General features: G+C 48.5%; 7 protein-coding genes and 1 non-coding gene across 8 annotated transcripts; 5 read left to right on the top strand and 3 right to left on the bottom strand.

Moving 5' to 3' along the window:
- Nucleotides 1-535: 535 nt before the first annotated feature.
- L228DRAFT_269819 (hypothetical protein) lies at nucleotides 536-916 on the top strand (the record flags this gene model as incomplete). The annotated part of the gene is made up of 1 exon (XM_018335321.1): nucleotides 536-916. The coding sequence occupies one exon, from the start codon at nucleotides 536-538 to the stop codon at nucleotides 914-916; it is 381 nt and encodes a 126-aa protein (XP_018186996.1).
- Nucleotides 917-1,579: 663 nt separating this feature from the next.
- L228DRAFT_253763 (FabD/lysophospholipase-like protein) lies at nucleotides 1,580-4,332 on the bottom strand (the record flags this gene model as incomplete). Its single annotated transcript, XM_018333773.1, has 4 exons — nucleotides 1,580-2,756; nucleotides 2,826-3,384; nucleotides 3,447-3,502; nucleotides 4,319-4,332. The coding sequence occupies 4 exons, from the start codon at nucleotides 4,330-4,332 to the stop codon at nucleotides 1,580-1,582; spliced, it is 1,806 nt and encodes a 601-aa protein (XP_018186995.1).
- Nucleotides 4,333-4,898: 566 nt separating this feature from the next.
- L228DRAFT_249261 (hypothetical protein) lies at nucleotides 4,899-6,510 on the top strand. The gene is made up of 2 exons (XM_018333055.1): nucleotides 4,899-6,060; nucleotides 6,122-6,510. Exons 1-2 carry the CDS (start codon nucleotides 5,217-5,219, stop codon nucleotides 6,142-6,144), a joined length of 867 nt encoding a protein of 288 aa, XP_018186994.1. The 5' UTR covers nucleotides 4,899-5,216; the 3' UTR covers nucleotides 6,145-6,510.
- Nucleotides 6,511-6,625: 115 nt separating this feature from the next.
- On the bottom strand, nucleotides 6,626-6,754 carry L228DRAFT_t96. Its single transcript has one exon. It is a non-coding gene; the product is annotated as a tRNA-Leu (tRNA).
- Nucleotides 6,755-7,979: 1,225 nt separating this feature from the next.
- L228DRAFT_212610 (DUF803-domain-containing protein) lies at nucleotides 7,980-10,412 on the top strand (the record flags this gene model as incomplete). Its single annotated transcript, XM_018329951.1, has 3 exons — nucleotides 7,980-8,753; nucleotides 8,808-9,511; nucleotides 9,632-10,412. The coding sequence occupies 3 exons, from the start codon at nucleotides 7,980-7,982 to the stop codon at nucleotides 10,410-10,412; spliced, it is 2,259 nt and encodes a 752-aa protein (XP_018186993.1).
- A 4,295-nt stretch (nucleotides 10,413-14,707) lies between these two features.
- On the top strand, nucleotides 14,708-15,212 carry L228DRAFT_269815 (hypothetical protein; the record flags this gene model as incomplete). Its single annotated transcript, XM_018335320.1, has 2 exons — nucleotides 14,708-14,734; nucleotides 14,805-15,212. The coding sequence occupies 2 exons, from the start codon at nucleotides 14,708-14,710 to the stop codon at nucleotides 15,210-15,212; spliced, it is 435 nt and encodes a 144-aa protein (XP_018186992.1).
- A 2,256-nt stretch (nucleotides 15,213-17,468) lies between these two features.
- Nucleotides 17,469-18,650, top strand: L228DRAFT_269814 (hypothetical protein; the record flags this gene model as incomplete). Its single annotated transcript, XM_018335319.1, has 1 exon — nucleotides 17,469-18,650. One exon carries the CDS (start codon nucleotides 17,469-17,471, stop codon nucleotides 18,648-18,650), a length of 1,182 nt encoding a protein of 393 aa, XP_018186991.1.
- A 924-nt stretch (nucleotides 18,651-19,574) lies between these two features.
- Nucleotides 19,575-20,359, bottom strand: L228DRAFT_240290 (hypothetical protein; the record flags this gene model as incomplete). Its single annotated transcript, XM_018331224.1, has 3 exons — nucleotides 19,575-19,824; nucleotides 19,927-19,994; nucleotides 20,189-20,359. 3 exons carry the CDS (start codon nucleotides 20,357-20,359, stop codon nucleotides 19,575-19,577), a joined length of 489 nt encoding a protein of 162 aa, XP_018186990.1.
- Between the last annotated feature and the right edge of the window lie 1,668 nt (nucleotides 20,360-22,027).

The raw sequence follows: 22,027 nt of genomic DNA, 5'->3' as shown, positions 1-22,027 counted from the left end.
GGCGGCGGAATTGGCCAGCCCATGAACGGAATAATGAGAGGAATTGTGCTCGGGTTCTCCGATGATGAAAATTGTCGAGTTCACTCGGCCAGTATTTGGCTTCTGGCAATGAAAGCAATTTTTATGCCGGCAAAGCAAAAGCTATTAGCTGTGTAAAATGCAATTAAATCTCCGCCCGCCTCCGGATCTCCAAAAATTCAATCAAGCTGATATCTATAGGTAATGCTATGCCATTTCGCACAGCAAACTCAGCACAATCCCATTCCCAGGTCGTCATCGTCCGCTCGTACTCCTCAAGCAATACGGCGTAAGCCTCCCGCTCGCCATGCAGACTGGCTGCATGGCGGCGGCAGAGCTCCCGAGCGGTCCGTTGTCTCTCTGGAAGGGTCGTGAACCCCGAAAAAAAAAAAAATGGAGCCCCTCGTCTGAGAGGATTGAACCTGCGTCGCTGACGATGGCTTATCGGCCAGCGTCGCGTGTCTTAGCCCTCAGATGAATACTCCCTTCACGAGGGAGTGTTCATCGAAGGTACCACATGGTACCTCCAAAAGCGCTCTCTTCATCCTTGGGCGTCTGGGCATCCGCAGGTTCTACGGCAGTGCCGGCAGAGCAACAGACATGCCAGCCCGGATTTGGAAGCGGAGCTGCTAAGGATGGCGTAAGAAGTTACTTCCAGGTTCTCGAAGAACCGGGAAGTCTTCTACGTTCCGGAGAGCCGCTTGTGTCCCGCCTCCGGGCTGGTTGCTGCTGCCATCATTGGCACCCAGCAACCCTTCACAGGCCTACTGCAAAAAGTGCAGCAGTCTGTGTCAGATTCTGGACAGTCTGGCAGGTTGGCAGTGCGTCAGAATCTGCTGCGCTTCGGCTGCTGCGGGCTAACAGGCCAGCTAAGGCCACAATTGTTTCCATGGACTGAAAACCCGCCATCGAGAATGATGGAGATGATGATGATGATGATGATGATGATGATGATGGTGGTGGTGGTGGTGGTGATAATTAAAAGGTTGTGCGAAGAAGGAGAAGAAAATAAGGAAGAGGTTCACGAAATCTCGGATTTTAATACGAAGATGAAGCGGAAAAAAAGAGGTTCCAATTGAAATGTGGGATTTTAATACGAAGAAACCGCCCGGTTTCTACATTGCTAAGCGCATTATACTAAGGCTAACCTTTGGTGTAACCAAGGTCTAGCCTTAATATTACTAGCAAAGCTTGGTTTGGAGGCGTTTGAAACAGGTATCATCGAATCGAGCGCTACTAGATTTCAATGTTAAGGGACAACCAAACAAGAATCCCAGATTGGTATGTTAGTATATGAGCGCTGTTAAAGTTATAAAAAATCGTTTTAATATAGGATGAGCGCTGTTAAAGTTATAGCAGTCGTTTTAATAGAGGATGAGCAACCCTATCCAAACTCAAATTGAGAGATGATCGTTAGCCGTAGACGCCATCATAGCTATCCACGAATATTGCAGACATAGGTATCCAAAAAAAGAAAATGAATCAAAAATAATAAGAAGAGGAACGTTCGAAATCTTTCCAAAGTTCCATGAGCAAGGACAAAAAATTTCCGAATTCATCATCATCCGCCGTACTCTGGTTTGCGAGCCATATTGACTACAGGCGGCGGACCATCTTCTACAGGATATGGCAACTTGACACCAGGGCCTGCTCGAGGCGGACCGCTTATCCTGCGACCGACAGCTGGAGGGCTGTCAGGATAAGGTAAGGGAGTTTTGGGAGGGAGTGGTGGCGCATTTGTTGTTCCTTCAAGCTCACCACTTCCTCGGGGTGATGGGACAATTGATCCGTTTGATGAACGATAGTCGCCCCGTTTATAATCATTGACTCGAGCGCTAGATAATGGCCTCGGTGCGAGAGCGGGGTCGACAGGTTGAGGATATTCGTCAGATGATATCACGGCGAATTTGTCGTCTTCGGTAGCTAGAGAGGGATAATGCTGCGGTGCAGAATATTTGGGGCTTGGATGCTGAGTAGGGGAAATCGGAATTTCATTTGCAGGCAATTCAACGGCTAAGGGCTGCTCAGGCGGCGGAAGATCAGGCAGCGGTCGATCCAGCTCCGTCCCATCCAGCTCCTCAGCGTGGAGCTTGCCATAGTAACGTTGTCTTGCTCGGTGTATTCTTCCCAATTTCGCGGATGCCTCCATATTCATCTTCTGCACGTCGCTTTTGCCAAGGTATCTCCGCGTACTCGTACTGATATCTGCTAGCCGATTCCACTCATTCATTCCGAATTCGCCAACTCCTACCTCCACGTTGAGTCGATAATAGTTGTCCGGATTCGCTCCTCTTTTTCTGAAATGCTCTTTGCGCATGTATTGGTGGATATCTTCACAGCCTTCGATTTTGGAGATCAATCGTCGCCGCGCTTCAGCAAAATCGCTTAGTCCGCCCATAAATCCTTCCCACCAAAGATGTGATTGCTGACTGGTTCCAGCAGGCCTCTTTCCAGTCCCAATGCTAACAAATATCCCAAGATCTCTTCCGGGCCATTCGTTCAAGAGAGCCTCGTCTAGCACCACAGGCGACGGGTTATATTTACCCGCACCCTCATCGATGAATACCGACTGCCCCACCTGAATAGGCTTGAAAGCTAAACCGGTTGCACAGGTCGCGCGACCGGCTTGCCAAATTGTGCAATTGAACTCTGGTGCAGGCTCTTTTCTGGAATCGTAAGAGCGAAGCAAAGCGGGCAGTCCATTTTTTGGCGTGCCCTTGTAGACTGCGGTAACGGCTCTGCAAACACGGTTAGAAAAGAAAAAAAAAAGATATAATGGACCTTGGGTAGAAGCGGAGGAAGCTCACGTCTTTGTTCGGTTCTCCCGTGCATCATATAATGCCGCATTAGGATTCCCCCAGCGAACGCCACCATTTGAGAGTTGTAAACTTGCGACGCTTCTAGTGCCGCTAGAGACACTCACGGACCTCGACGGACCAAGACTCGACCTGCTCACTGCGCTCATAGGACTCATGGGCAAATTCGAGTAGGTGCCGAGTTCTCCGTCGTTACCCTCCTCCTCGAATATAGTATGTTCCCGAACACAATCTCTTATTGCGTCCTCCAACTTGGAAGCTTTGAATAGAGTTGATCGGTATGGTATCCCGGCGAAAGTCTTGTCTGTCTCAAAGACTCGTCGCGTCATGCGCACATACACTTCCTTGCAGGTTTCTATATCGAGTCGCAAGCGCCCCAGCATGATGGCGATCAGGCCTCCTGTTCCAGTGCCGGCAATGAGGTCGAAATGATCGCAAGGTTTTGGGATCTGGTCCCGCTTCGGGGCTTTGCCTTCAATTTCAACATATGTGCGATGCATCAGCTCCTGGAGAAGAATGAGCATAGAGTAACCGCGAACACCGCCGCCATCTGCGGTCCTCTGTCAGTAAGCAGAAATTAGTGCGCATGGGTGCGACAGAACATCGACGCACCGAGGGACAGGATCCGCAGCGGCGGGCCCTTTGTGGTATCTTTGCGGCGCAAGGAACTTTGCTCCATGGCCTCGTGTGCTCTTTGCAAACCGAAAGGCAAGGCAGAAAAGGAAGAACTTTGTGAATATGATGGTGACCTCTCGAACGCGGTGAATTGACACTGGAAATGTATCTCGTAAGATGGCGAGAGTACGAAGGAAATCGCTGGATAAAAAGCGACGTAGATTACCGACTCAAGGCAGCAGATTTGATGGCGATAGGGCTGAGACAAGGCGGGGCATGCAGAGACTTATTGTTCGCCGTCGAGAGGGCTCCTCGGACGTTTCTTTCGGGGGTCAGACGCAGCTCGCTCTCACGCTTACCTCATGTGCGCGGAGAGAAGAGAGAGAGAATGAGAGAGAGAAGTTACGTTGCGGCGGGGCAAGCCCAGCGCGCAGGAGGTTGGAAAGCTGATGTTAAAGTTTCGAACAGAAAGTCTTCTTCGACCGCAATAGGAACATCCCAGGTAAATTAGACTCTGTTCCAATGATAGAGAAATATTATCGGCTGAGAAAGCGACAATGAAAGGCGAAAGAAATGGAAGACGACAAACTGATCGCCACACCTCCGTCACTTACTCGTACTATACTGTCAGTGCCGAAGGTGGCTGTGCTCAGCTTTTAAGTCGTTCGCGATGCCATTCGTTCGACACATCTTTCTACCGAATTCGGGGCAGGTGATCAACTTATACTCTTCACGAAGCTCCTGGATTATGGTGTATTTACTGTACATTGGCACTCTTGTGATTTTTTTATACAATTTTGCATATTCACGGAATTGCTTACCTTGGTTACAAATACCATAGGTGAGTTAAGGTAGGTAGGTATTCCTACCTTGTATTGTTCATGTACTCCTACTCGTGTGGGCAATGACGCAGTTCATTCGACGCTCGGGGTATTTTTCGGGATGTTGCATGTACCGCCACACTTTATCTTTCACTTCCGGTACAAAGGTACATCAGGCAGAACGGTGAAAACGCTTCAATGTCCGAGATGGAGATGAAATGCGCAGGTGCGATTTTCCCCGCCTCGCCTCGTCTCTCAAGGGGAGATGAAAGTATTGTGGGTCATTCTCAAGAGCTTCGGCTCTTTTAATTCTGCAATGTATTGTATTTTTGATTCTGACATTTGATTAACGTTTTTATTCTTCTTAGGGACCTGGAGCGAGCCTCATCATTAACGATTACAGGCTAATTCAGGTCCCGGTGCGACATATTAATGCTCAAATCGGTTATCTGATGCGCCCTTCGCCTGACAGGGTGATTTTATCCGTTGGGTCGATCTAAACAGCATCATCTCATGATTCGTCGTAGTGCTGACCAGCCTACTTATTAATTGAATCTACCCGCGTCAATTCGTAGTATTTATATGGGTGCCATGCCGTCTGATATGAATGAGGAGATATACGATATGGAGCCGGTCTAGACATTCTTTTCTTCCTTCCATCTCCGCCCAATTTGATCGATAGAAAATACAGAGGCCTCATAATTTGGATATAATTATTAGCACCGGCCGCAATGAAGATCCATCAGGTGCCTCGATGCGATGCCTCGTCTTCGAATGATCTTTCCTGACTGATCCATTGATAAAGCTCGTTACCTATCCCATCAAGTCCTTGCGAGGCGTCAACCTCGAGGAAGCCCAAATCACTCGGACCGGGTTTCCCTATGACCGGCGGTTTATGCTTCTGCGTGTCCATCACGATGAGCAAACCGTGAGGCGTCTGGAGAATATGCAGGTTCCTCATTTGCCGCAAATGTCTCTCTTTTATACGGCCTTGACTTTACCAACCGCGGATAACCTCAAGGATGGTTCCATAACTGTAACGCATACCTTGCCGGGGGCCGCGCACCCGGAGACATTGACAGTCCCTTTGAAACCAGATACAACAGAGCTCTCTCGGATTGAGGTGACATTGTGGTCGGTCCCAGCCACCGCATATGAAATGGAACCATACTACAATGACTGGTTCTCTAAACACTTTGGGTTTGAAGTATTACTTGTGTATTTAGGGTCCAGCAATCGTTCTACGCTCGGCACAATGGCACCGCAGCCTACTGGCTGGAGCTCATGGATTCCTAATATTCCCGGATTGAGCTCCTTGAGCCCCGGAAAGGATGTCCTTACCTTTGCTGATGTTGCACCCTACCACATCACTTCGACCACTTCGCTGGGTGATATCTCAAGGAGGCTTCCGGATGGCGAGGAGATGGACATGGCGCGATTCCGTCCAAATATAGTGGTATCTGGCGCGCCTTCACCTTTTGAGGAAGACTTTTGGGGTGAATTGCTATACCACCCAGCAAACCGCGATCCCGTAACGATGATCCTCACACACAATTGCGGTCGCTGCAAAAGTGTTAATGTAGATTATTCAAAGGGCCGGCCGGGGGATGGCCCGCAGGGCCAGATTCTTAAGCTCATGATGAAAGATCGCCGTGTGGACAAAGGAACTAAATACAGTCCAGTGTTTGGTCGATATGGTTTCATAGGGAGTTCCCTTGAGCAAAATACTTTCTTTCGTGTCGGCGACGAAGTAACCATTGCAAAGCGAAATGAGAGCCGGTCAACTTTCGGTCAGGTCACCCCCCATGAACCTTAATCTACACCCATATCGGAGCTAATATATTTTCATAGACTGGCCCGGACTGACAAATTGAGCATACCCACTCCATCATCAGCAAGAGTTGATGGAGAAACCAAATCAGGAAACATCAAGTCAAGATCATTGCACTGTCATCATCTCAGTATGTGTCAGTGGACATATTGAGTCTCAGGTATAGACGTCAGATGCCCAGTTTGTAACAGGTGAAGGAGTAGCTTCTGTAGAATAATGATTGAACTTAAATATTTATCACCACAAGCTCTGACCGAAACCCCGAGGACTTGTTTCCTGTGCATATTTTGGTGAAAATGAGAATTGGAACGAGTGCTGAGGAATTAGCAAAGCGGAAAAATAAAATTAAAACCTCGTAACTCATCACCGGGAAAATAAAATCAAAATGAATAGAAAAACTCGAGTGCGCACTAGAAGATAGTTTTCCATTAATAAAAAATTTTTTTTAAACTCGAAAATACACGAAAATAATATCAATGCAAGAGATATATAAAATGCATATATCCAAAAACAAAAAAGAATGTTGGATAGAGTGAGATTCGAACTCACGCGGGTTGCCCCATGAGAAACCTGATTAGGTGATTCAACTCGCTTGATAGCGAGCAAGATCCTAGATCTTGAGTCACACGCCTTAACCGCTCGGCCATCTATCCAGTTGTTGAAAATTGATATTTTTTAAAATATATATAATCAACGGTCCAGACACTGTGAAAATTTGCTTAAGCCCTACGCTTAGACAACTCAGTCTACAAAATCCAACAATAAGTCGCATTTTCCTATATTAGCAAGGTGGAGCCACTTCATCATCTTTTTTTTGGCAATTATATACGACGGAATCTTAGCCTTGAGCGTATTAATTAATGAAGTTCACCCTGTGTAGAAGTGACATCACAGCGGTTGCTGTGGGGAGAGAGTAGTTAAAAGAACCAAAGCCCAAAAGGGCCTGCCGATCAGCTAAAATAGAAACACCAAAACAACTTGTTACAACCCTTGCCTGCTCAAATACTGTCGTATACTGCACCTACACTCTCGTCGCAAACTTGGCCTGTAGACAGGCAGACAAATATTAGATTTCTGACAAAGACGAGTGGGCAGCCGTCAGCATAAAATCGTAAAATGCGACTCCTTTGCTATCTATCACTCTAGGCGCTGCCACTGGCCCATACAGATTGTGGTTGGCTTGCGCGTATCGTTCTCCGCCGAGCCACATTGCGACGCTCTCCCGTCCCACTTCTCTACTAGTGTTCCTTTCTTCTGTCGCACACATTGCAATACTCGACGGAACTCCTTCATTTTCCTTTACTTGCTCCGAATAGCAATTTGCTCTTGTTGCTTTTACTGGCGCCATTTCACCCGGGACCACAGCCGAGAGCCACCCTGGTCGTAACCAACTGGCGTCGACCTCGATTAGCTCGACCAGTACTGTCTGGACCGAGGACCCTTGTGCCTCGCGCGCAGCCGCACTTCTTTTCCAATTCTCACATATTCAATTATATTTCCCAGTTAGGAATTTCTTTTCCATCCTCGCTGGGTATTGCGCTCATATTCCTGGCTGGCCTTGTCGAGAACGTCTCACCGTTTCAACGACGCTGATATCTGAGGATAGTCCGCAAAGAGATCAATAGTGACCAAGGAGACTCCGGCGGAACCAGTGTCGATGAGCGCATAGAAACACGAATCTCAGATCCGCACGAAGCATCGGCTGGATTGCCATTTGATGGCCTAAACCGACCTTCTCCCCAATTCGCAGCACTCCGTTTTGAGAAGCGTTAAAAGCGTTGCTTACTTTGAGTTTTCTCAAGACGCCCACATCTCGTTTGCCCCGGAGGCAGCGCCCTTCTGCCTCCTGGGCTTTTGTGTCGCAATTCCTGATACGCGATGGATATCTGCGCTGATATTCTGTCCTCCGCCCATACATTACACACTCGTTCGAGCGCAAACGCCGATACAGCGGGCCGGCCCCCAGTCTACAAGGCGATTGGCATATCCTTGGCAGTGGCGTCAGGTCTTTTTATCGGCTCATCTTTCGTCCTTAAGAAAATTGGTCTATTGAAATCGAATGTCAAATATGATCAGGAAGCTGGGGAAGGATACGGGTATCTTAAGAATGCCTGGTGGTGGGCTGGCATGATCTTAATGATTATTGGAGAAGTGTGCAACTTTGTGGCATACGCATTTGTCGACGCGATCTTGGTCACACCTTTCGGAGCACTTTCTGTCGTCATCACAACGATATTGTCAGCCATATTCCTCAAGGAAAGACTAAGCTTCGTAGGCAAGGTCGGATGCTTCTCCTGCATCATTGGATCGGTAGTCATAGCAATCAATGCCCCAGAGCAATCATCCGCCGCCGATATCCAGGAGATGAAACACTATGTGATTTCACCGGGATTTCTCAGCTATGCAGGAGTCATCATAGTGGGTTGTGTGTTTGTCGCTCTATGGGCTGGACCCAGATATGGCAAAAAGAGCATGATGGTCTACTTGAGCATCTGCAGTCTCATTGGCGGATTGAGCGTTGTCGCAACGCAGGGTCTCGGAGCGGCAATTGTGACGCAGATTGGTGGTACTCCGCAATTCAACCAGTGGTTTCTTTATGTGCTGCTGGTGTTCGTTGCAGCCACACTGATCACTGAAATAATTTATCTCAATGTAAGCTTTACCATTCTGCCTACAATTAATCCGTTATTCTAACACATGCTCCAGAAAGCCCTCAACATCTTCAATGCAGCTCTAGTAACGCCAACGTATTATGTATATTTTACAAGTTCGACCATTGTCACGTCTGCCATCCTGTTCCGTGGTTTCAAGGGCTCCGCACTATCAATCGTAACAGTGGTGCTTGGATTTTTCCAGATTTGCTCAGGTGTAGTCCTTCTGCAGCTCTCAAAATCGGCCAAGGACGTTCCAGATGCCGCTGTCTTTACAGGTGACCTGGATCAAGTGCGGACAGTGGCTGAACAGGAACAGCCCGAGTCTGAACCAAAGGCCGATGCTATACGCGGAGCGTCTGCTATCGTCCGAAGATTCTCGCAATCAAGGCAGAAGAAGGAGCTGGAGGAGGCGAAGAGAGTTCAGAGTGACCGGATGCATGATCTTGAGCCGATTGGTGAGAATGAACAAGTTGAATGGGATGGCATACGACGTCGTAAGACCATTAGGAGCGGCCCTGGCAGCCTTCATCGAACCAAAACACGTCATCCGCCACTCGGATTGACGTACTTCCCCGATGAAACAGAGGATGAGCGGCGGCCAGAGAGTCAAAGCACAGACAGGAGCTTTTTCGGACAATTTCGCCGAAAAACATCAACAATGCCAACATTTGGCAATGCAAAAGTCGACTTGGACTCTCGAAGTTCCAGCTTACACAACCCGAATTATGTGCCATTGAGCGAGATTTCAGTCACGCCGTACAAAGTAGATGGCGCCGACGACGACGCTGGGAGCTTAAGGTCGACCGAAATGACGCACACATTCGGCCTACCGCCTGCTCTCCAAGGGGACAGGGACGTTCGTAATGCTAGCTCAAGTACGCAAATCCGCTGGGCGTCTGGGGTTGACGAAAAGCCGCATCTTACAGCATCCTCTGGAACGGAACATGATAGCAACAGCCTTGCACCAAATCCACCGCCTCATGGAGCCAAGCGACAGTTCTCCTTCCAAAAGGTCTTCCACCGACATCGATCAGATGATGGCTATTCGGAAAATGATGGCCATCGTCCGTCAAGTGCTCTTGGCTTTGGAAATCGTGGAAGGCATAGTCGTGATCAAAGCGAGAGCATGATGCGAAACGCTACGGAGGAAGAACGGCTCGGGCTTGTCAAAGGCGACTCCAAGAATCTATTGGCTGAGGATGATCTCTACCACGATGGAGAGGAACAGCATGACATCATGTCTGATCGGACGTCTTCAGACGAGGACTGGCACCAGCTCGGCGGTTATCCCTCAAATATCGCCGGCAGAGCACATATACCCGTTCTTGATGACAATGAGGATACCGAATCAACAGGTTATGGAGCCACGAGGACGGTCGGAAATGTAGAACCAATCAGTAACCTCGATCATCGAGGCTCTGGCACAAGTAGAGGAAGCGACCCATCTTCTAGTGTAGCGACTCGTGATCTCATTCTTCCTCGTGTTGCTGTCGAGGGTCGCGACATTGATCTTCACTCTGATGAAAGCTTTGGCCATGAACGTGCTAGTTCTGATAGTCATGATCTCAGCGAGACTCAGGGTCCAAGCAGGCATCAAAGCACTCGGAGCGCATCTGACTGGGAGGATCGCCGCTCGGATACTGGTGCCTTCATATAACGCAAGTTGCATCTTATTCCCTCCCCTTTTTTGGCTCAGTCAGCTTGAGTTTTTGTTTCTTGTTTTAGACATCAGCTTTGTCTCATTGTTGTGCTGTTTCTGGATATGGCATGCTACGACATGATACGATTTCTTCTTTTTTTCAATATTCTCTTGCATTGGATGCTCCTCGGGAGAGAATTCCTGAAACTGAGAGAATCATGTATACTCCTTCTGCTATTGTCATGTTAGCATTCTGCCTTTTCGTTTGGTAACGGACTATTGGAATTGCATCATTTTTTTTTTTCACCTGGAGCAGGCATTACCTTTCTAGGCCTGAACATGACATTTTGCTGTACATATAGACACAACAGACCTGCATAGCGACGAATTCGCTTCAGATTGCACTATGACTTGTTGGTATGCATTCGATCAGGGGATGGGTTTTTCTTTTCTTTCTACTAGATGGGCCATTTCCTTTTCTTTCAATGGGCACTCGATCGAGTGTCTGCGTCAGCGACGTAAGAGGACATGAGACCGAGCAACAGCTAAATCTTCGCTGTCTCTGTTTTTACCCGCAGGTTTTGCACAACGCTTAAAGTCATCTGAGATATGAATAATAATGCAAGCATTATGAAAATACTCATAACCTATTGCTTTCCTTCTCGACCCCACACGCAATGTTTCCCACCAGTGGAAACTTGGCGGTGCATGGTACTCATCATGCCACTAATGTCTCAGCCATATCTCAGCCACAACACGCACGACTCCTACAAAAAAAAACCGGGACAACTCAATTCCCCAGTACCAGGGAAAAATCGGAACTATTGAATATCGCAAGAAAAAGAAAACAAGGGGCCCACTGATTGAGGCGCTTGCAGGATGCAGGCCGAGAAAACGTGGTCTGTCTGCTGCCCATTCTCTCCAACCCGTCTACATGGTACGGAGGGTTTGTATAGCCTTTTCGTAATTGAGGGGAAAAAAAAAAAAAAAAAAAAAAATGGGGTGTGCAAGTGTCTCATTTGCTGGCCCTTGTCGTAACGTAACTTTAACATGTTTTTGACCGAAGGCCTTTGGGTCATTGTTCGATGCGTTGTTGAACAAGAAATATCAGGTTTCAAATCACACTCATACAATAGGTCTACCAAGGTATCCCGTACTACGGGTACGGAGGGAGTTTTCATCGAAGAGAGGCGCGCATTGCCCCCCAAGGGATGAATAAAGCCTGCTTAGAAGGGAAAAAATGAGGATGACACAGTAGCGATCAACAAGATCGTCAGGATCGTCAAGTTCTGTATCGACAATAGGGGAATTGGGGTCCTTGTTCCGGGAACTTTTTTTTCTCTCCCTCTCTATTCCCCTTGCCATTGTTTGCACGACTAGGACCCTTAGGGTCAAAGGGCACTAATTTTACAGAAAACTCTAGAAGAAGAAGGGGGACCTGCAGTTCGCATGATCCATACCTTAGGGTACGGCGTGACGTGTGGCAAAATGCGACAAGATGGGCAAAACTGAAACAAAAGGAAAAGTTCCTTTTGAATGGATAGCTGTTTTCGGGCATGCCAGCCAGTAGTTACCACATCGCTTCAGGGCGCCGTCGCTCATGCTGTCCTTGGGTCGAGCAGAGCAGGTGACCGTAATAAACAATTTGAGGCATGACGTGACCCTCCATTGCCAACGGGAGTTTCCGTGCCTGGTCGAAAACAAACTGAAATGCGAAACAAAAGGGAATGGGTTTAAAGGGGGTGACCAAGGGATAAGGAAAAATATTTTGGAAGGTGGGAAAGGCTCAATTGACTTTTTGGTTGCCATTGAGCTTTTTCCCACTATTTGCATGTCCAGTTTAAATGTTCGGTTTCGAACTGACAGGTTTTCTGATCTCGTCGACGCTGTGCTGACCCAATTCAGGGCAAGGGCAAATTTCGGGCTTGTCTGAGTTGCGTCAATCCTAGACCCCTCCTACACCCTTTTGGCATCGATATCTCTGATCTCGAAACAAAAAATTGCTGTTCACAATGGCAACCAAGATAGCGTCATCCAAGACTTCTCTATGATTCTGCCAATGTCGCGGAATCTTTGTTTCAACGACCTTGGCCAACCCAACCATCTGACATGCCAACACAAGCAATCAAATCCGTTTTCGTCACTTCCTACGAGAGAATTACAATCCAGGCGGTTGCAAGTCTTTATTAATGTAGATGAGTTCTCAGACAATTCCAACCAAAAGATAATAATAACAACTGATCGGCAGAACAAAAAGGTTCGGCAGAGCATTTTCATCGCTGACGTAGGCAAGAGACTATACCGGATTTGGAATGAGTTGTTCCTATCCCCCGCCTTTTCCCCAGCTTAGGCTAACTTTAGTACGAAAACCCGCCTGATCAACAGAAGCCCCAGCCGTGGTTTGCTGCATAAGATGGCAGGCTCATTTCCTAGCTAAGACCCAGTCAACCTTGGGGGGGAATTAAACTTATGGTAAAGATGTTCGATGGTAGTTTCTAGTGTGATCATCCAATGTCCCTTTCAAACAGAAAATGGACGTAGAAACCACAACTAAAGGAGAAGCATCCGTCTCCTCGCGACCCCCCTTTAGCTAGGGACGATCCGGTAAAGATCGGCGACATTCGATGAAACTCAATCGAGATTATACGACCCTCCGCTTCCCTCTCGCAACCGCTTCTTTTGTTTTTTAGGCCCTTCCGCTAACAATTGGAAGCAACTGTTGCTGCTTACTGAACTGTTATCGCTGTGAACCGCTTATCATCCGCCGAGAATACAATCCTCTCTCCCGCCATTACCTTGCTGGAGTCTGTATTGATATGCTGAATCAATTGAGCCAATAGTTAGCTGTAGATAAACCAAATCTAACTCGGCTTGTGAAAAGTAGACTCAAATCCAGTTGGGGACGGAATATGCAGAGTCAGCTTGACCCTGGTCCCGTACAACCACGGGCCCTCTCGAAGAAAAAGCAAAGCCCCAAATCGTCTCATCGTTATCGAAACGGGATGATCGACCCCAGGTCCCGTGTCGGCATCTGGGGTACACACATGGGTCACAGGCCTTCAGAATCAGTCGAGACCTTGTGTGCGTCGAAAGACCTGCACCGTAAGAAGGCCCAGGAACTCTTTCACTCATGTTTTGTAGGAATCGTACCACCCTACGAAAAGTTAACGGGAGGTTCAGTGAATTGTGGGACCATTGCTGGAAGAAAACGCCGGAAGGGACGGGTCAAAGGGAACGGGTACATGGGATAGAGAGAATCCGTCGAGGATGAATGAAGGAATGAGGGTTACGATTGGCCTAACGCACAAGACGGGAAATGCGATTAGTTTAACTGACCCAAGTACCGCCATATTATTGCGTCGAACTAGACCCCTCATCCACCACAATAGTTTCCATCCGCTTTCCCCGTCTCAGCCACTTCTTGGCCACCTCCTCTCCTGTCCATCCCTCTTCCCTGCGTCACCCTCCAGTTTGCTTTCCCACGGGCTTCTTCCCACCACCGCCTAGGCGCCCGTCGCACTGACACATGATACGTGGACCGGAGGGAGTCGTAAAGTTTTGAGCTTGATGGGGGCCCAGAACGGTTGCAGACTGAAGCACAAACGAGGGTTATCCTGGCGCTTCCCGCCCCCATGAGCAGCAGTGGCCGTTCGCCTGCGAACGAATGATGCTTTTGCGTAGCCTTTCGCTTCCCCCGGTCAGTCTAGTGGGAGGGTTTTGGCGATCCTTTTCCCTGGTTGCGCTGTTGACCCTTGCAAACTGGCACGTATCGCCCCATTCCAAGAAGGTAGGCCCAAACTTAAGCAGGTGCGATTATGTGTGCGATTGTGTGCGCGCATGGGTGGTGAGCTGTTCCCTAGGTGAAGCTTTGGAGGGTGCTTGCCCGCTGAGGTATGTGTGTCGAACCTTCCTTGGAACTATATCTACTGTGCGATGGAATTGAAATAGAATGGAATCTACGGTTTCTCCACCATACAATTCATCATAACGCTGCGTCATCCCCCAACCTGATTAACAAAGGATTACACCAGTCTGAAAACATATAATTGTACACGCAATCGAGACAGACCACGAAACACTTAAGTTCGTTCGTCTGCTCCCAAATTCCGTAATAACTCGAAAGTTACACCCGTCTTCTCTCTCTTCTCCCGACCCTCTCTCTCTCTCCAACCAAGCTCAATCCTCCCATTGGCTTTGGAATTACTGCTCGTTTGGCAGAGTATACGGCATACTTTGCCAACTGAAGGAAGAAGTATTCTTTCTGTACCACCGAGAAAACCACTCCCATTTCCCCAATAAAATCCGTAACTATGATGAGCCGAGAAGCAAGCCCCGAAAGGGTAAGTTTCCTGATTTCATAACAAGGATCGTGATCAAGAGGAAAAAGTCCCTTTTATTAATCCCTAATAGGATTTCTCGTTGCAAAAATACGCTCTTCTGCAAGAACAGCACGATTCTCTTCAAGAGCGGCTGCGCCTATCCGTCTTGTCACCCTCTGCTAGCCAGTCTTCCACATCATCCGTTTCCTCCAATGCTGTATCAGAATCGTCCTCGCCATGCCAACCCTCATTCCTTCCGCCAAAATTCCACGAACCCGAATATGACTTGGATGAGACAAAGCTCTACGGGGTCAATCATCAAATCAAGACGACCCTGACGGGCTTGTTGAATTGCGAGTCGGTCAAGCATGATGCTGCGTTCCGTAGCTGGGTCCAGTCACGGTTGATGGATGCCGAAATGGAACTTCGAGCTCAGAAACGCAGACGAAGCTCTGTCAGCGAGGAGGTTGTCGATAACATCCGGCACATGCTGGATTGAACTTGACAACATTTAGAGCAGAAGGGTATGTGGCCACGATGCGATGTCATTTTGGCTTCTTCTCTCTGCTCTCAGATCATTGCATTTCTATTTAACTCCTTGTTTTGGGAGGTGTGGGAGGCATTTTAGCGAGGCATCGATGCATGAGGCATATTACGAAGACACGACATGTAATTTTTCTCTTCACCGAGAGGCATAGGTGTTGCAATGACGGCGTTATGTGATATTGGTTACGTTTGGGCTGGCTCGAGTGCTCCGTGGCCCGGCACGGCTTGGTCTGATACCAAGCCATTCCTCCTGCCATGACTTTCTTGGCAACTATAGAATATGCTTTGGGTTTCTCACAGAGTCAATGTGGCGAAGATAGATGGGCGCCAACAAGAGGCTGTCAATGATTAGCCCATTTCTGATACCGGCGACTGGCGACTGGCGAGTGGTAAAAACCTCTGATGGGTTTGGGATTTGCAAAGCTTACCCACCAAAATTATATTGACAACAATTGAGACAAGGTGGGATATGGATGCGAGATGACAGCGCTTCTCAGACTGCCCCATTCGATACGAACGAATTTGAGGGTTGTCTCTACGAAAATATGCTGTACGGGACATTTGTCTGGTCTATACCTTTTCATCTCTTCACCGATTTTCTATGAGGTTGTATCGCCTTTTGCTCATTGTCGATTTCATCTTTCAAGCAAGCTCGACAATTTTTAATGTAATGGGCTTTGGAATTGAAAGTCGGTGTGCTACGTTTTCAGCACACCGGGCGTATCTATCTGATGGCTGAGCTCTATTTTCCGTTACTTCCATCAAGGATGTAATGTGGTTTAATTGACAAATTATTTAATTGAATATGAGGGCGTTCAAACCTGGAACCGCGTGATCTATGCCTGCAATGAATAGCGAATACAGGATCGGCCCTCCATCAACAGAATACCAGCACCACTGTTTGTGATTCCTCCCGAATCGATTGGGCATTTCTCAGCCCAAATCTTCCTTTAAGATATACAAGCCTTTCAAATCCACTCGTTCTCGTAAAGTATGTTACTCTTGTCCGCATACAGCCGTCTCGATCAAGTTACGTCACATGCTCTTATATGCTGAAACGGGCCTCTTCCGATAAAAGTATTTGCTCAATGGCAATCATCGCGCATCTCTAGATCATGAGGTCCAAATGAACATGGGAATTACAACACTATAATGAGTGAAGCAATGCATTACAAGAACGTGCCTGTTACATTAAAAACACTGGCGTCTAGGATCTGCATGTCACTCTGGAAATCCGCTGTATCAACTCAGACCACGAAGATACCTGAAGACCAAAAGAAGAAAGCATCTGCAGTTTTACGATGCTTCTAAGTTGACTCAGGTTATAGTCTGTGCTGCGATTTCATCTTCGCGGAAAAAGCTTGTTGCTCAAAAGCCAGTATACCGCAGAGGCGGATATCTGCCGCCGAAGTGGCACAGAAGCCGGTGCCCCTGCATTGATATCTATTCCACAGGTAACGCAGATCTATCTGGAAAAAATCAGCGGCAGCCTTCTGCAGTTACTCGACCTGACCAAGGAGGGCTGATCTTAGGGCTTCATCGGCCTCTCCCCGAACCCGTCCTCTTTATTCTTCGTTGGAGCTAGACGACTTTTCGTTCTGTAATGGTTCAACGGTTCGATTTCTCGGAACAACCTTCTCCAATGTGACAATTGACTAGCGCGCTACACGCAATTGGCAATGGCTGCCCGGTTCGAGGCTCAATGCCTAGTGGTACGAGAAAACTGAAGTTGACTTGAACGGAAGTGAGCGAGCAAAGAGTAAGTTTCAGCAGACCCGGATGTCTAAAGTGCCGACGGTCAAAAATGGAGAACTCTCGCTGATATTGATATTCCTCCCCCCAAAGACGACATCCATTGACCTGACTTTCCTTAACATATCCAGCCCAATATGTATAAAAAATGTTGGACTCTTGTCGTCTAGATGGGACTTGATAGTGACAGAAGGTCAAGCGACCTATGCTAGATGTTGCATGTTCTGGCTGAGAAAGAAGCAGTATCTTGAGCTTGCGACCAGGAACGGATTACAGCAGGATCCCTTAATTTCACGGAACAGAAGCCGGTATATGCCCGTCGTCGCCCCGCCCTGCACCAGCATAATTTTGCTATGAGTAGAAAATGTCACACATACCAAACACCGGATAAGTGAGCAGCCGGCCTTTGCCTTGGCTTGCTGTGGTACAGGAAGATGTCCGTATGGGATCTTGCCTGATGCCTTACTACAACGGCCCGATTATGAGACGAAGCGGAGATGAGTTTGTGCATGCAGAAGACTCGAGGAGAATGGAAAGGAATCTCCTTTTCCCTGCCGGCCGTGGAGAAACCCGGGGAAGTTTATATTCCTCCGCTTTCCCGTATGATCTCTTCTTAAGTCTTTCTTTTATTGACTTTTACTGTGTGCCTATCATTGCTCTGATTGTTAGCATTCCAGCAGCAGCAGCATCATCATCATCATCATCATTGTTGTCCTTGACAGCGTTTCCGTCGGACGCAATACACTTGAACCCTGTGCTCGTTCATCTCTACCTGCAGCTCTTAAATCTCTCTCTGCGGCCGATCGATATTTTCCAAAAGCAGAACGCTCAGGCTTTCCTTCAAATCTCTCATACTTCAAAAGTCAATTGCAAGCCTGTGTCGTACCTGGAAGCCGCCATGCTGCTCAAACACTTGCGCATTGCCTTGTTCATTTCTTCCGCTCTTGCATCAGCACCTTATCCCCTGTCGAATGACACCACCAGTGTTGGTCCCACGGGCACTGGGCCCTCCACTGGTGCGGTATCCTTTCCATTTCCAACAGGCGGGGCACCGGGAGGTCCTGGGTTTCCCGGTTTCCCTAGTGGCCCCAGTGGCCCTGGTGGTCCTGGTGAGCCCAGCTTTCCAGAAGGACCCGGATTCCCTGAAGGACCAGGCTTTCCCGGAGGAGAATTTGGTGAGCACGGTGGACACGGGGAACCAGGAAGTCCAGAAGGTCCCGGCTTCCCGGGCTTTCCGGGCTTTCCCGGGGGCCCTGAGGGGCCTGATGGACCAGATGGACCTGGGCTCCCCGGTGGATTTGGCGAGGCTGGCGGCTTTAAGGGACCGCCGGGATACCCAGGAGACTGCTCGAGCGCGACTGAGTTTGAGACAATCACAGTGACACTCTCCTCTTCTCTGTCGTCATCCAACACAACTACTACCACCACCAGCACCAGCACCAGCACCATCATATCCTCGACGCTCTCATCAGCGCCATATGGCAACGGTACCTCTACCAGTACCTCCTACGGAACAGGTACCGGCACAGGCACAGGCACAGGAGTCAGTACCGCAACAGGCACCATCAGCTATGCGTCAGGAACGATTATTCCCACTCCACTTGTCACGACGATATTCCGGTGGCACCGGAAATTTTGAGAGCGCCGGCTCATGTACCTGAAGTCTCACCGACCTAGAGTGTTTTGCAGGAATGGAGCAAAGAGGGTAGAGAAGTCGGAGAAGTGAAAACGCGAAAGACACGAAGATGTAATTCCACGGTAAGAATGACAAGAAGCGAACCCGTGTCGACTTAGGAAGGGCCTTTTCTTTTCTTGGGGTTAGTGACAGATTCATAGCATTGGAAAGTATTGGCAAGCACAATGGTCGGTGGAGAAGGAGCTCTTATGGGTATTATTGCGATAGATTATTTCTTCTTCTTCTTCTTCTTTGAGCGCCGTGATACACAGGGTCCTCGCTGTAGCAGTCGAAACTTGCGTCATTTTTGCGGCGGTTGGTAATAGGAACCTTGACGATCGACGCGCTTAACATGCCTCGCGCTTAATCGATAAGAACCCCTTCCAAAAAATATCGAAGCTTCGTCTGCATGGTAGACAACCAAAAACAAGCATACTCCGTAGCTAGAAAAAAAATCTAAAATCGGAAGAAGAATTATATTAGAAACTTGAATAGCTAGATCTATTATTTATTCAGATCGCACTAAAAAAAGAGAATAGAAGGGGGAAAATAAAAAGAACGATTCCAACGAATCGTCCGCTTTCCCGAATCAGCAATCAACGGCTTAGACGATCCTTGAAAAGAAAAGCTGAGCCCATGGCTGATGAAAAAGCTAGAATTATTCCAAACCAACTCATCTTCAACATTCGCCCTTTCGCACATTCCACTATCCACTTATCCAAACCGCTCAAACCCGTTCGCTTTTTTCCAACTATTTACGATACTCCCTGCACCTCTTTGAAAAAACCACTTTCCCCGCAACGCAAAACGACCTGGCGTGAGCGCCATAGTCAGAATGCAGCGCGGGAGAAGGGGGATTGTCCAAGATCAACAAGTATTCAAGCTCATTTAGAGCATGAAAGCAGCCAGACCGAGGAGGCCAGCGAGGCCAGCGCCCGAGGCGGAGAAAGCTTTGTTGGCGGCGCCGGTGAAGACGGGCGAAGCGGTGCCGGTGGTGCTGGTGCTGCCAGTAGCGCCAGTGGAAGAGGCGGTGCCAGAGGTGGGAACGGTGCCGTTGCTGTAAGGAGCGCCAGTGCTGACGGGGGCCACCACGGCAGAGCCAGAGGCGCCGGTGCTAAGAGGGATGGGGATGGCGGAGCTAGAGACAGGTCAGTCAATTGTTTCTTTTTTTCTTCTTCTTTCTTTGGCCGTGTTGCAACGAGCCCTGGCTGGAAGAGTGATGGGCTGGGGAAAAACGTACGTAAAGGTGGCAGAGTTTACGGGCTTGGTGACGGTGCAAGGGCAGTTGGTGATGGTCAAAGTGGTGGCCTATTGTTTGGAGAGTTGTTAGCATCTTTGTCATATTTTTAAAAGGATCGTGTATTTTTCGTATTAGAGTCCAGTTGCTCTTTTTCTCCCTTTGCTTCCTCCGTTGAATGAACGATTGGGCTTGCTCAGTGTTACTCCAGAGAAAACCCAATTCATACGCCCAATTGAGTTGAAGGGAACGGGGGAGGGCTCACCTCGGTGATAGTGTAGGTCTGGTTGTTGTGCACGACAGAGGTAGCTTCAGGGCAGTAGGTGGTGAAAGCAGTGACAATCTCAGTCGTGTAGACGGGATGGGCGGTAGAGTTGCCCAGGGCAGAGGCGCTAACCACGAAGGCAGCAGCGACGGCAGCAATGGTGAAGCGCATATTGATTGATTTGTGTGATTTAGTCGAAAATTTTCGAGAAAAATTAGATTTTTTTTCGAGGTTGGAGTTATAAAAAGTCGAGTATCTCGAAAGAACGAATCGAAGGTCTTTTTGTAAAAGAATGGACTCGGTATCACGTAGAACCGGGAAGTAAGGTTGTGAAAGAATGTATGGTTTGGGAGTAAGTAGTTAGGAGCAGGAAAAAGAGGCGTGAATCCGGGGCAGAGCTGGAATCTTATACCAAGTGGGCCAGGAGAAGAAAAGGGCCGCACCAGATGCACCAGGGCGGGAGATTGGGGGAGCTCACAAGGGAAAATGCGTTACAGAAAGTGCGCGTGCGTCGCCTTCTACCGCACTTACAGTACTAACTACACCTCTCTTACTAGGGAAATCGACTACAACGCTACAGTAGTACCACATTTTCACAGGATAAAAGGGAAAAAAAGAGTGGTGCCGATATCATGTTGCGCTAAAAACCATGGCTGTAAGAGCGGGATTTGAAGGAGATCCTTAGGAGTTGATGCTCTTTTTGGCGCAAGGCGAACCCATTCTGGGAGAGTGGTCCGGGAGTGTCATGGTGAGGACCAGGGGGGTAAGGGTAGGTAACTGTAAGGACGACGGGAGACAAGGGGAGGGATGACACTAGGAAGGGGCCCATCTAGAGTCATGAACTCCTGTTCCTGTTGCTGTTCCTGTTCCAGGGGAGCGAAGTCAATCAGCCGAGACTCTGGCTCAAGTCGACCGATGACGAGAGGGAGGGCAGAAATGAGCGAGAAGACGAGAAGAGGGTGGAAGTGACTGGCTCAGTCTTGTTCAACTGATGACACTGGGTGCAGGTGGATGTTACGGTCATGCAAGAGTAAGTTAACATTTGACTGGTGTTATCTCATGCGTAATAATACTACTAAGGTAGAGCCACAAAAGCCCACGCTATCATCATGCTCGCCAACAAGATGAACCACCGCGGAGCAAAACGCACATGTAATTTTGACCTGACCGTATCGGGACAGGTAAAGTTAGGGTGTGGAAGTGTGTGCCTGCAGCAAACAGCTCGCGAGCTACTGTATATCTTGTGGACAGTGACAAGTACGCATCGCATCCATGTCGCACTTGAAGAAGTATTGCTACTTTAATAGGTGGAACCCCCTGTAAAATGACAAACGGGTGTACCTGACATGGCCCAAGGGGGCAGCCGAAGCAAAACCGGCCCAGGGTCTCTGATGGCTATTAATCTCCCCAAAATGGTTTAGATGGCCGCGACAGCTCCAGCTGCACGCGACGCACTTGGCCACTTTCGGGTTAAGGCTCAACCAAACTCAGCCAAAGGGGAGAGAGTTATCATCACACTTTCAACCTCCCCCCGTATCCCTCCATCCAGAATAATAAAATGGCCTAGGCAATCAAAGGGTAAAACACGGTCGAGAAAGAAAAGAACCTGCAATTTATTACAGCTGTAATAGCTTCCCCTTTTTGATTCCATTACGTCTCTCATCTCACACCTTGCGTCGCATGGTACAGAACGCCATCTCGATTTATCCACAGACCTCTAGAGGAAGAAAAAAAAAAGAGGCTCGATCGTCTCGCCACCCAGCCACTCATGGGGATCGAGGGGGACGTGCCTTGAGCTCTCGTTTCGGGCCTAATTGCTCACCACGGTTTCCCTCGGGG

This window comes from Xylona heveae, assembly GCF_001619985.1.
Source record: "Xylona heveae TC161 unplaced genomic scaffold L228scaffold_8, whole genome shotgun sequence".
NCBI lineage: Eukaryota > Fungi > Ascomycota > Xylonomycetes > Xylonales > Xylonaceae > Xylona > Xylona heveae.
This window is presented reverse-complemented; position numbering and strand designations above follow the sequence as displayed.

Coding starts and splice junctions, on each gene's coding strand:
- L228DRAFT_249261 (XM_018333055.1), top strand. CDS start 5,217: ATGCAGGTTCCTCATTTGCCGCAAATGTCTCTCTTTTATACGGCCTTG. Junction 6,061..6,121: donor TGAGAGCCGGTCAACTTTCG/GTCAGGTCACCC, acceptor ATATTTTCATAG/ACTGGCCCGGACTGACAAAT.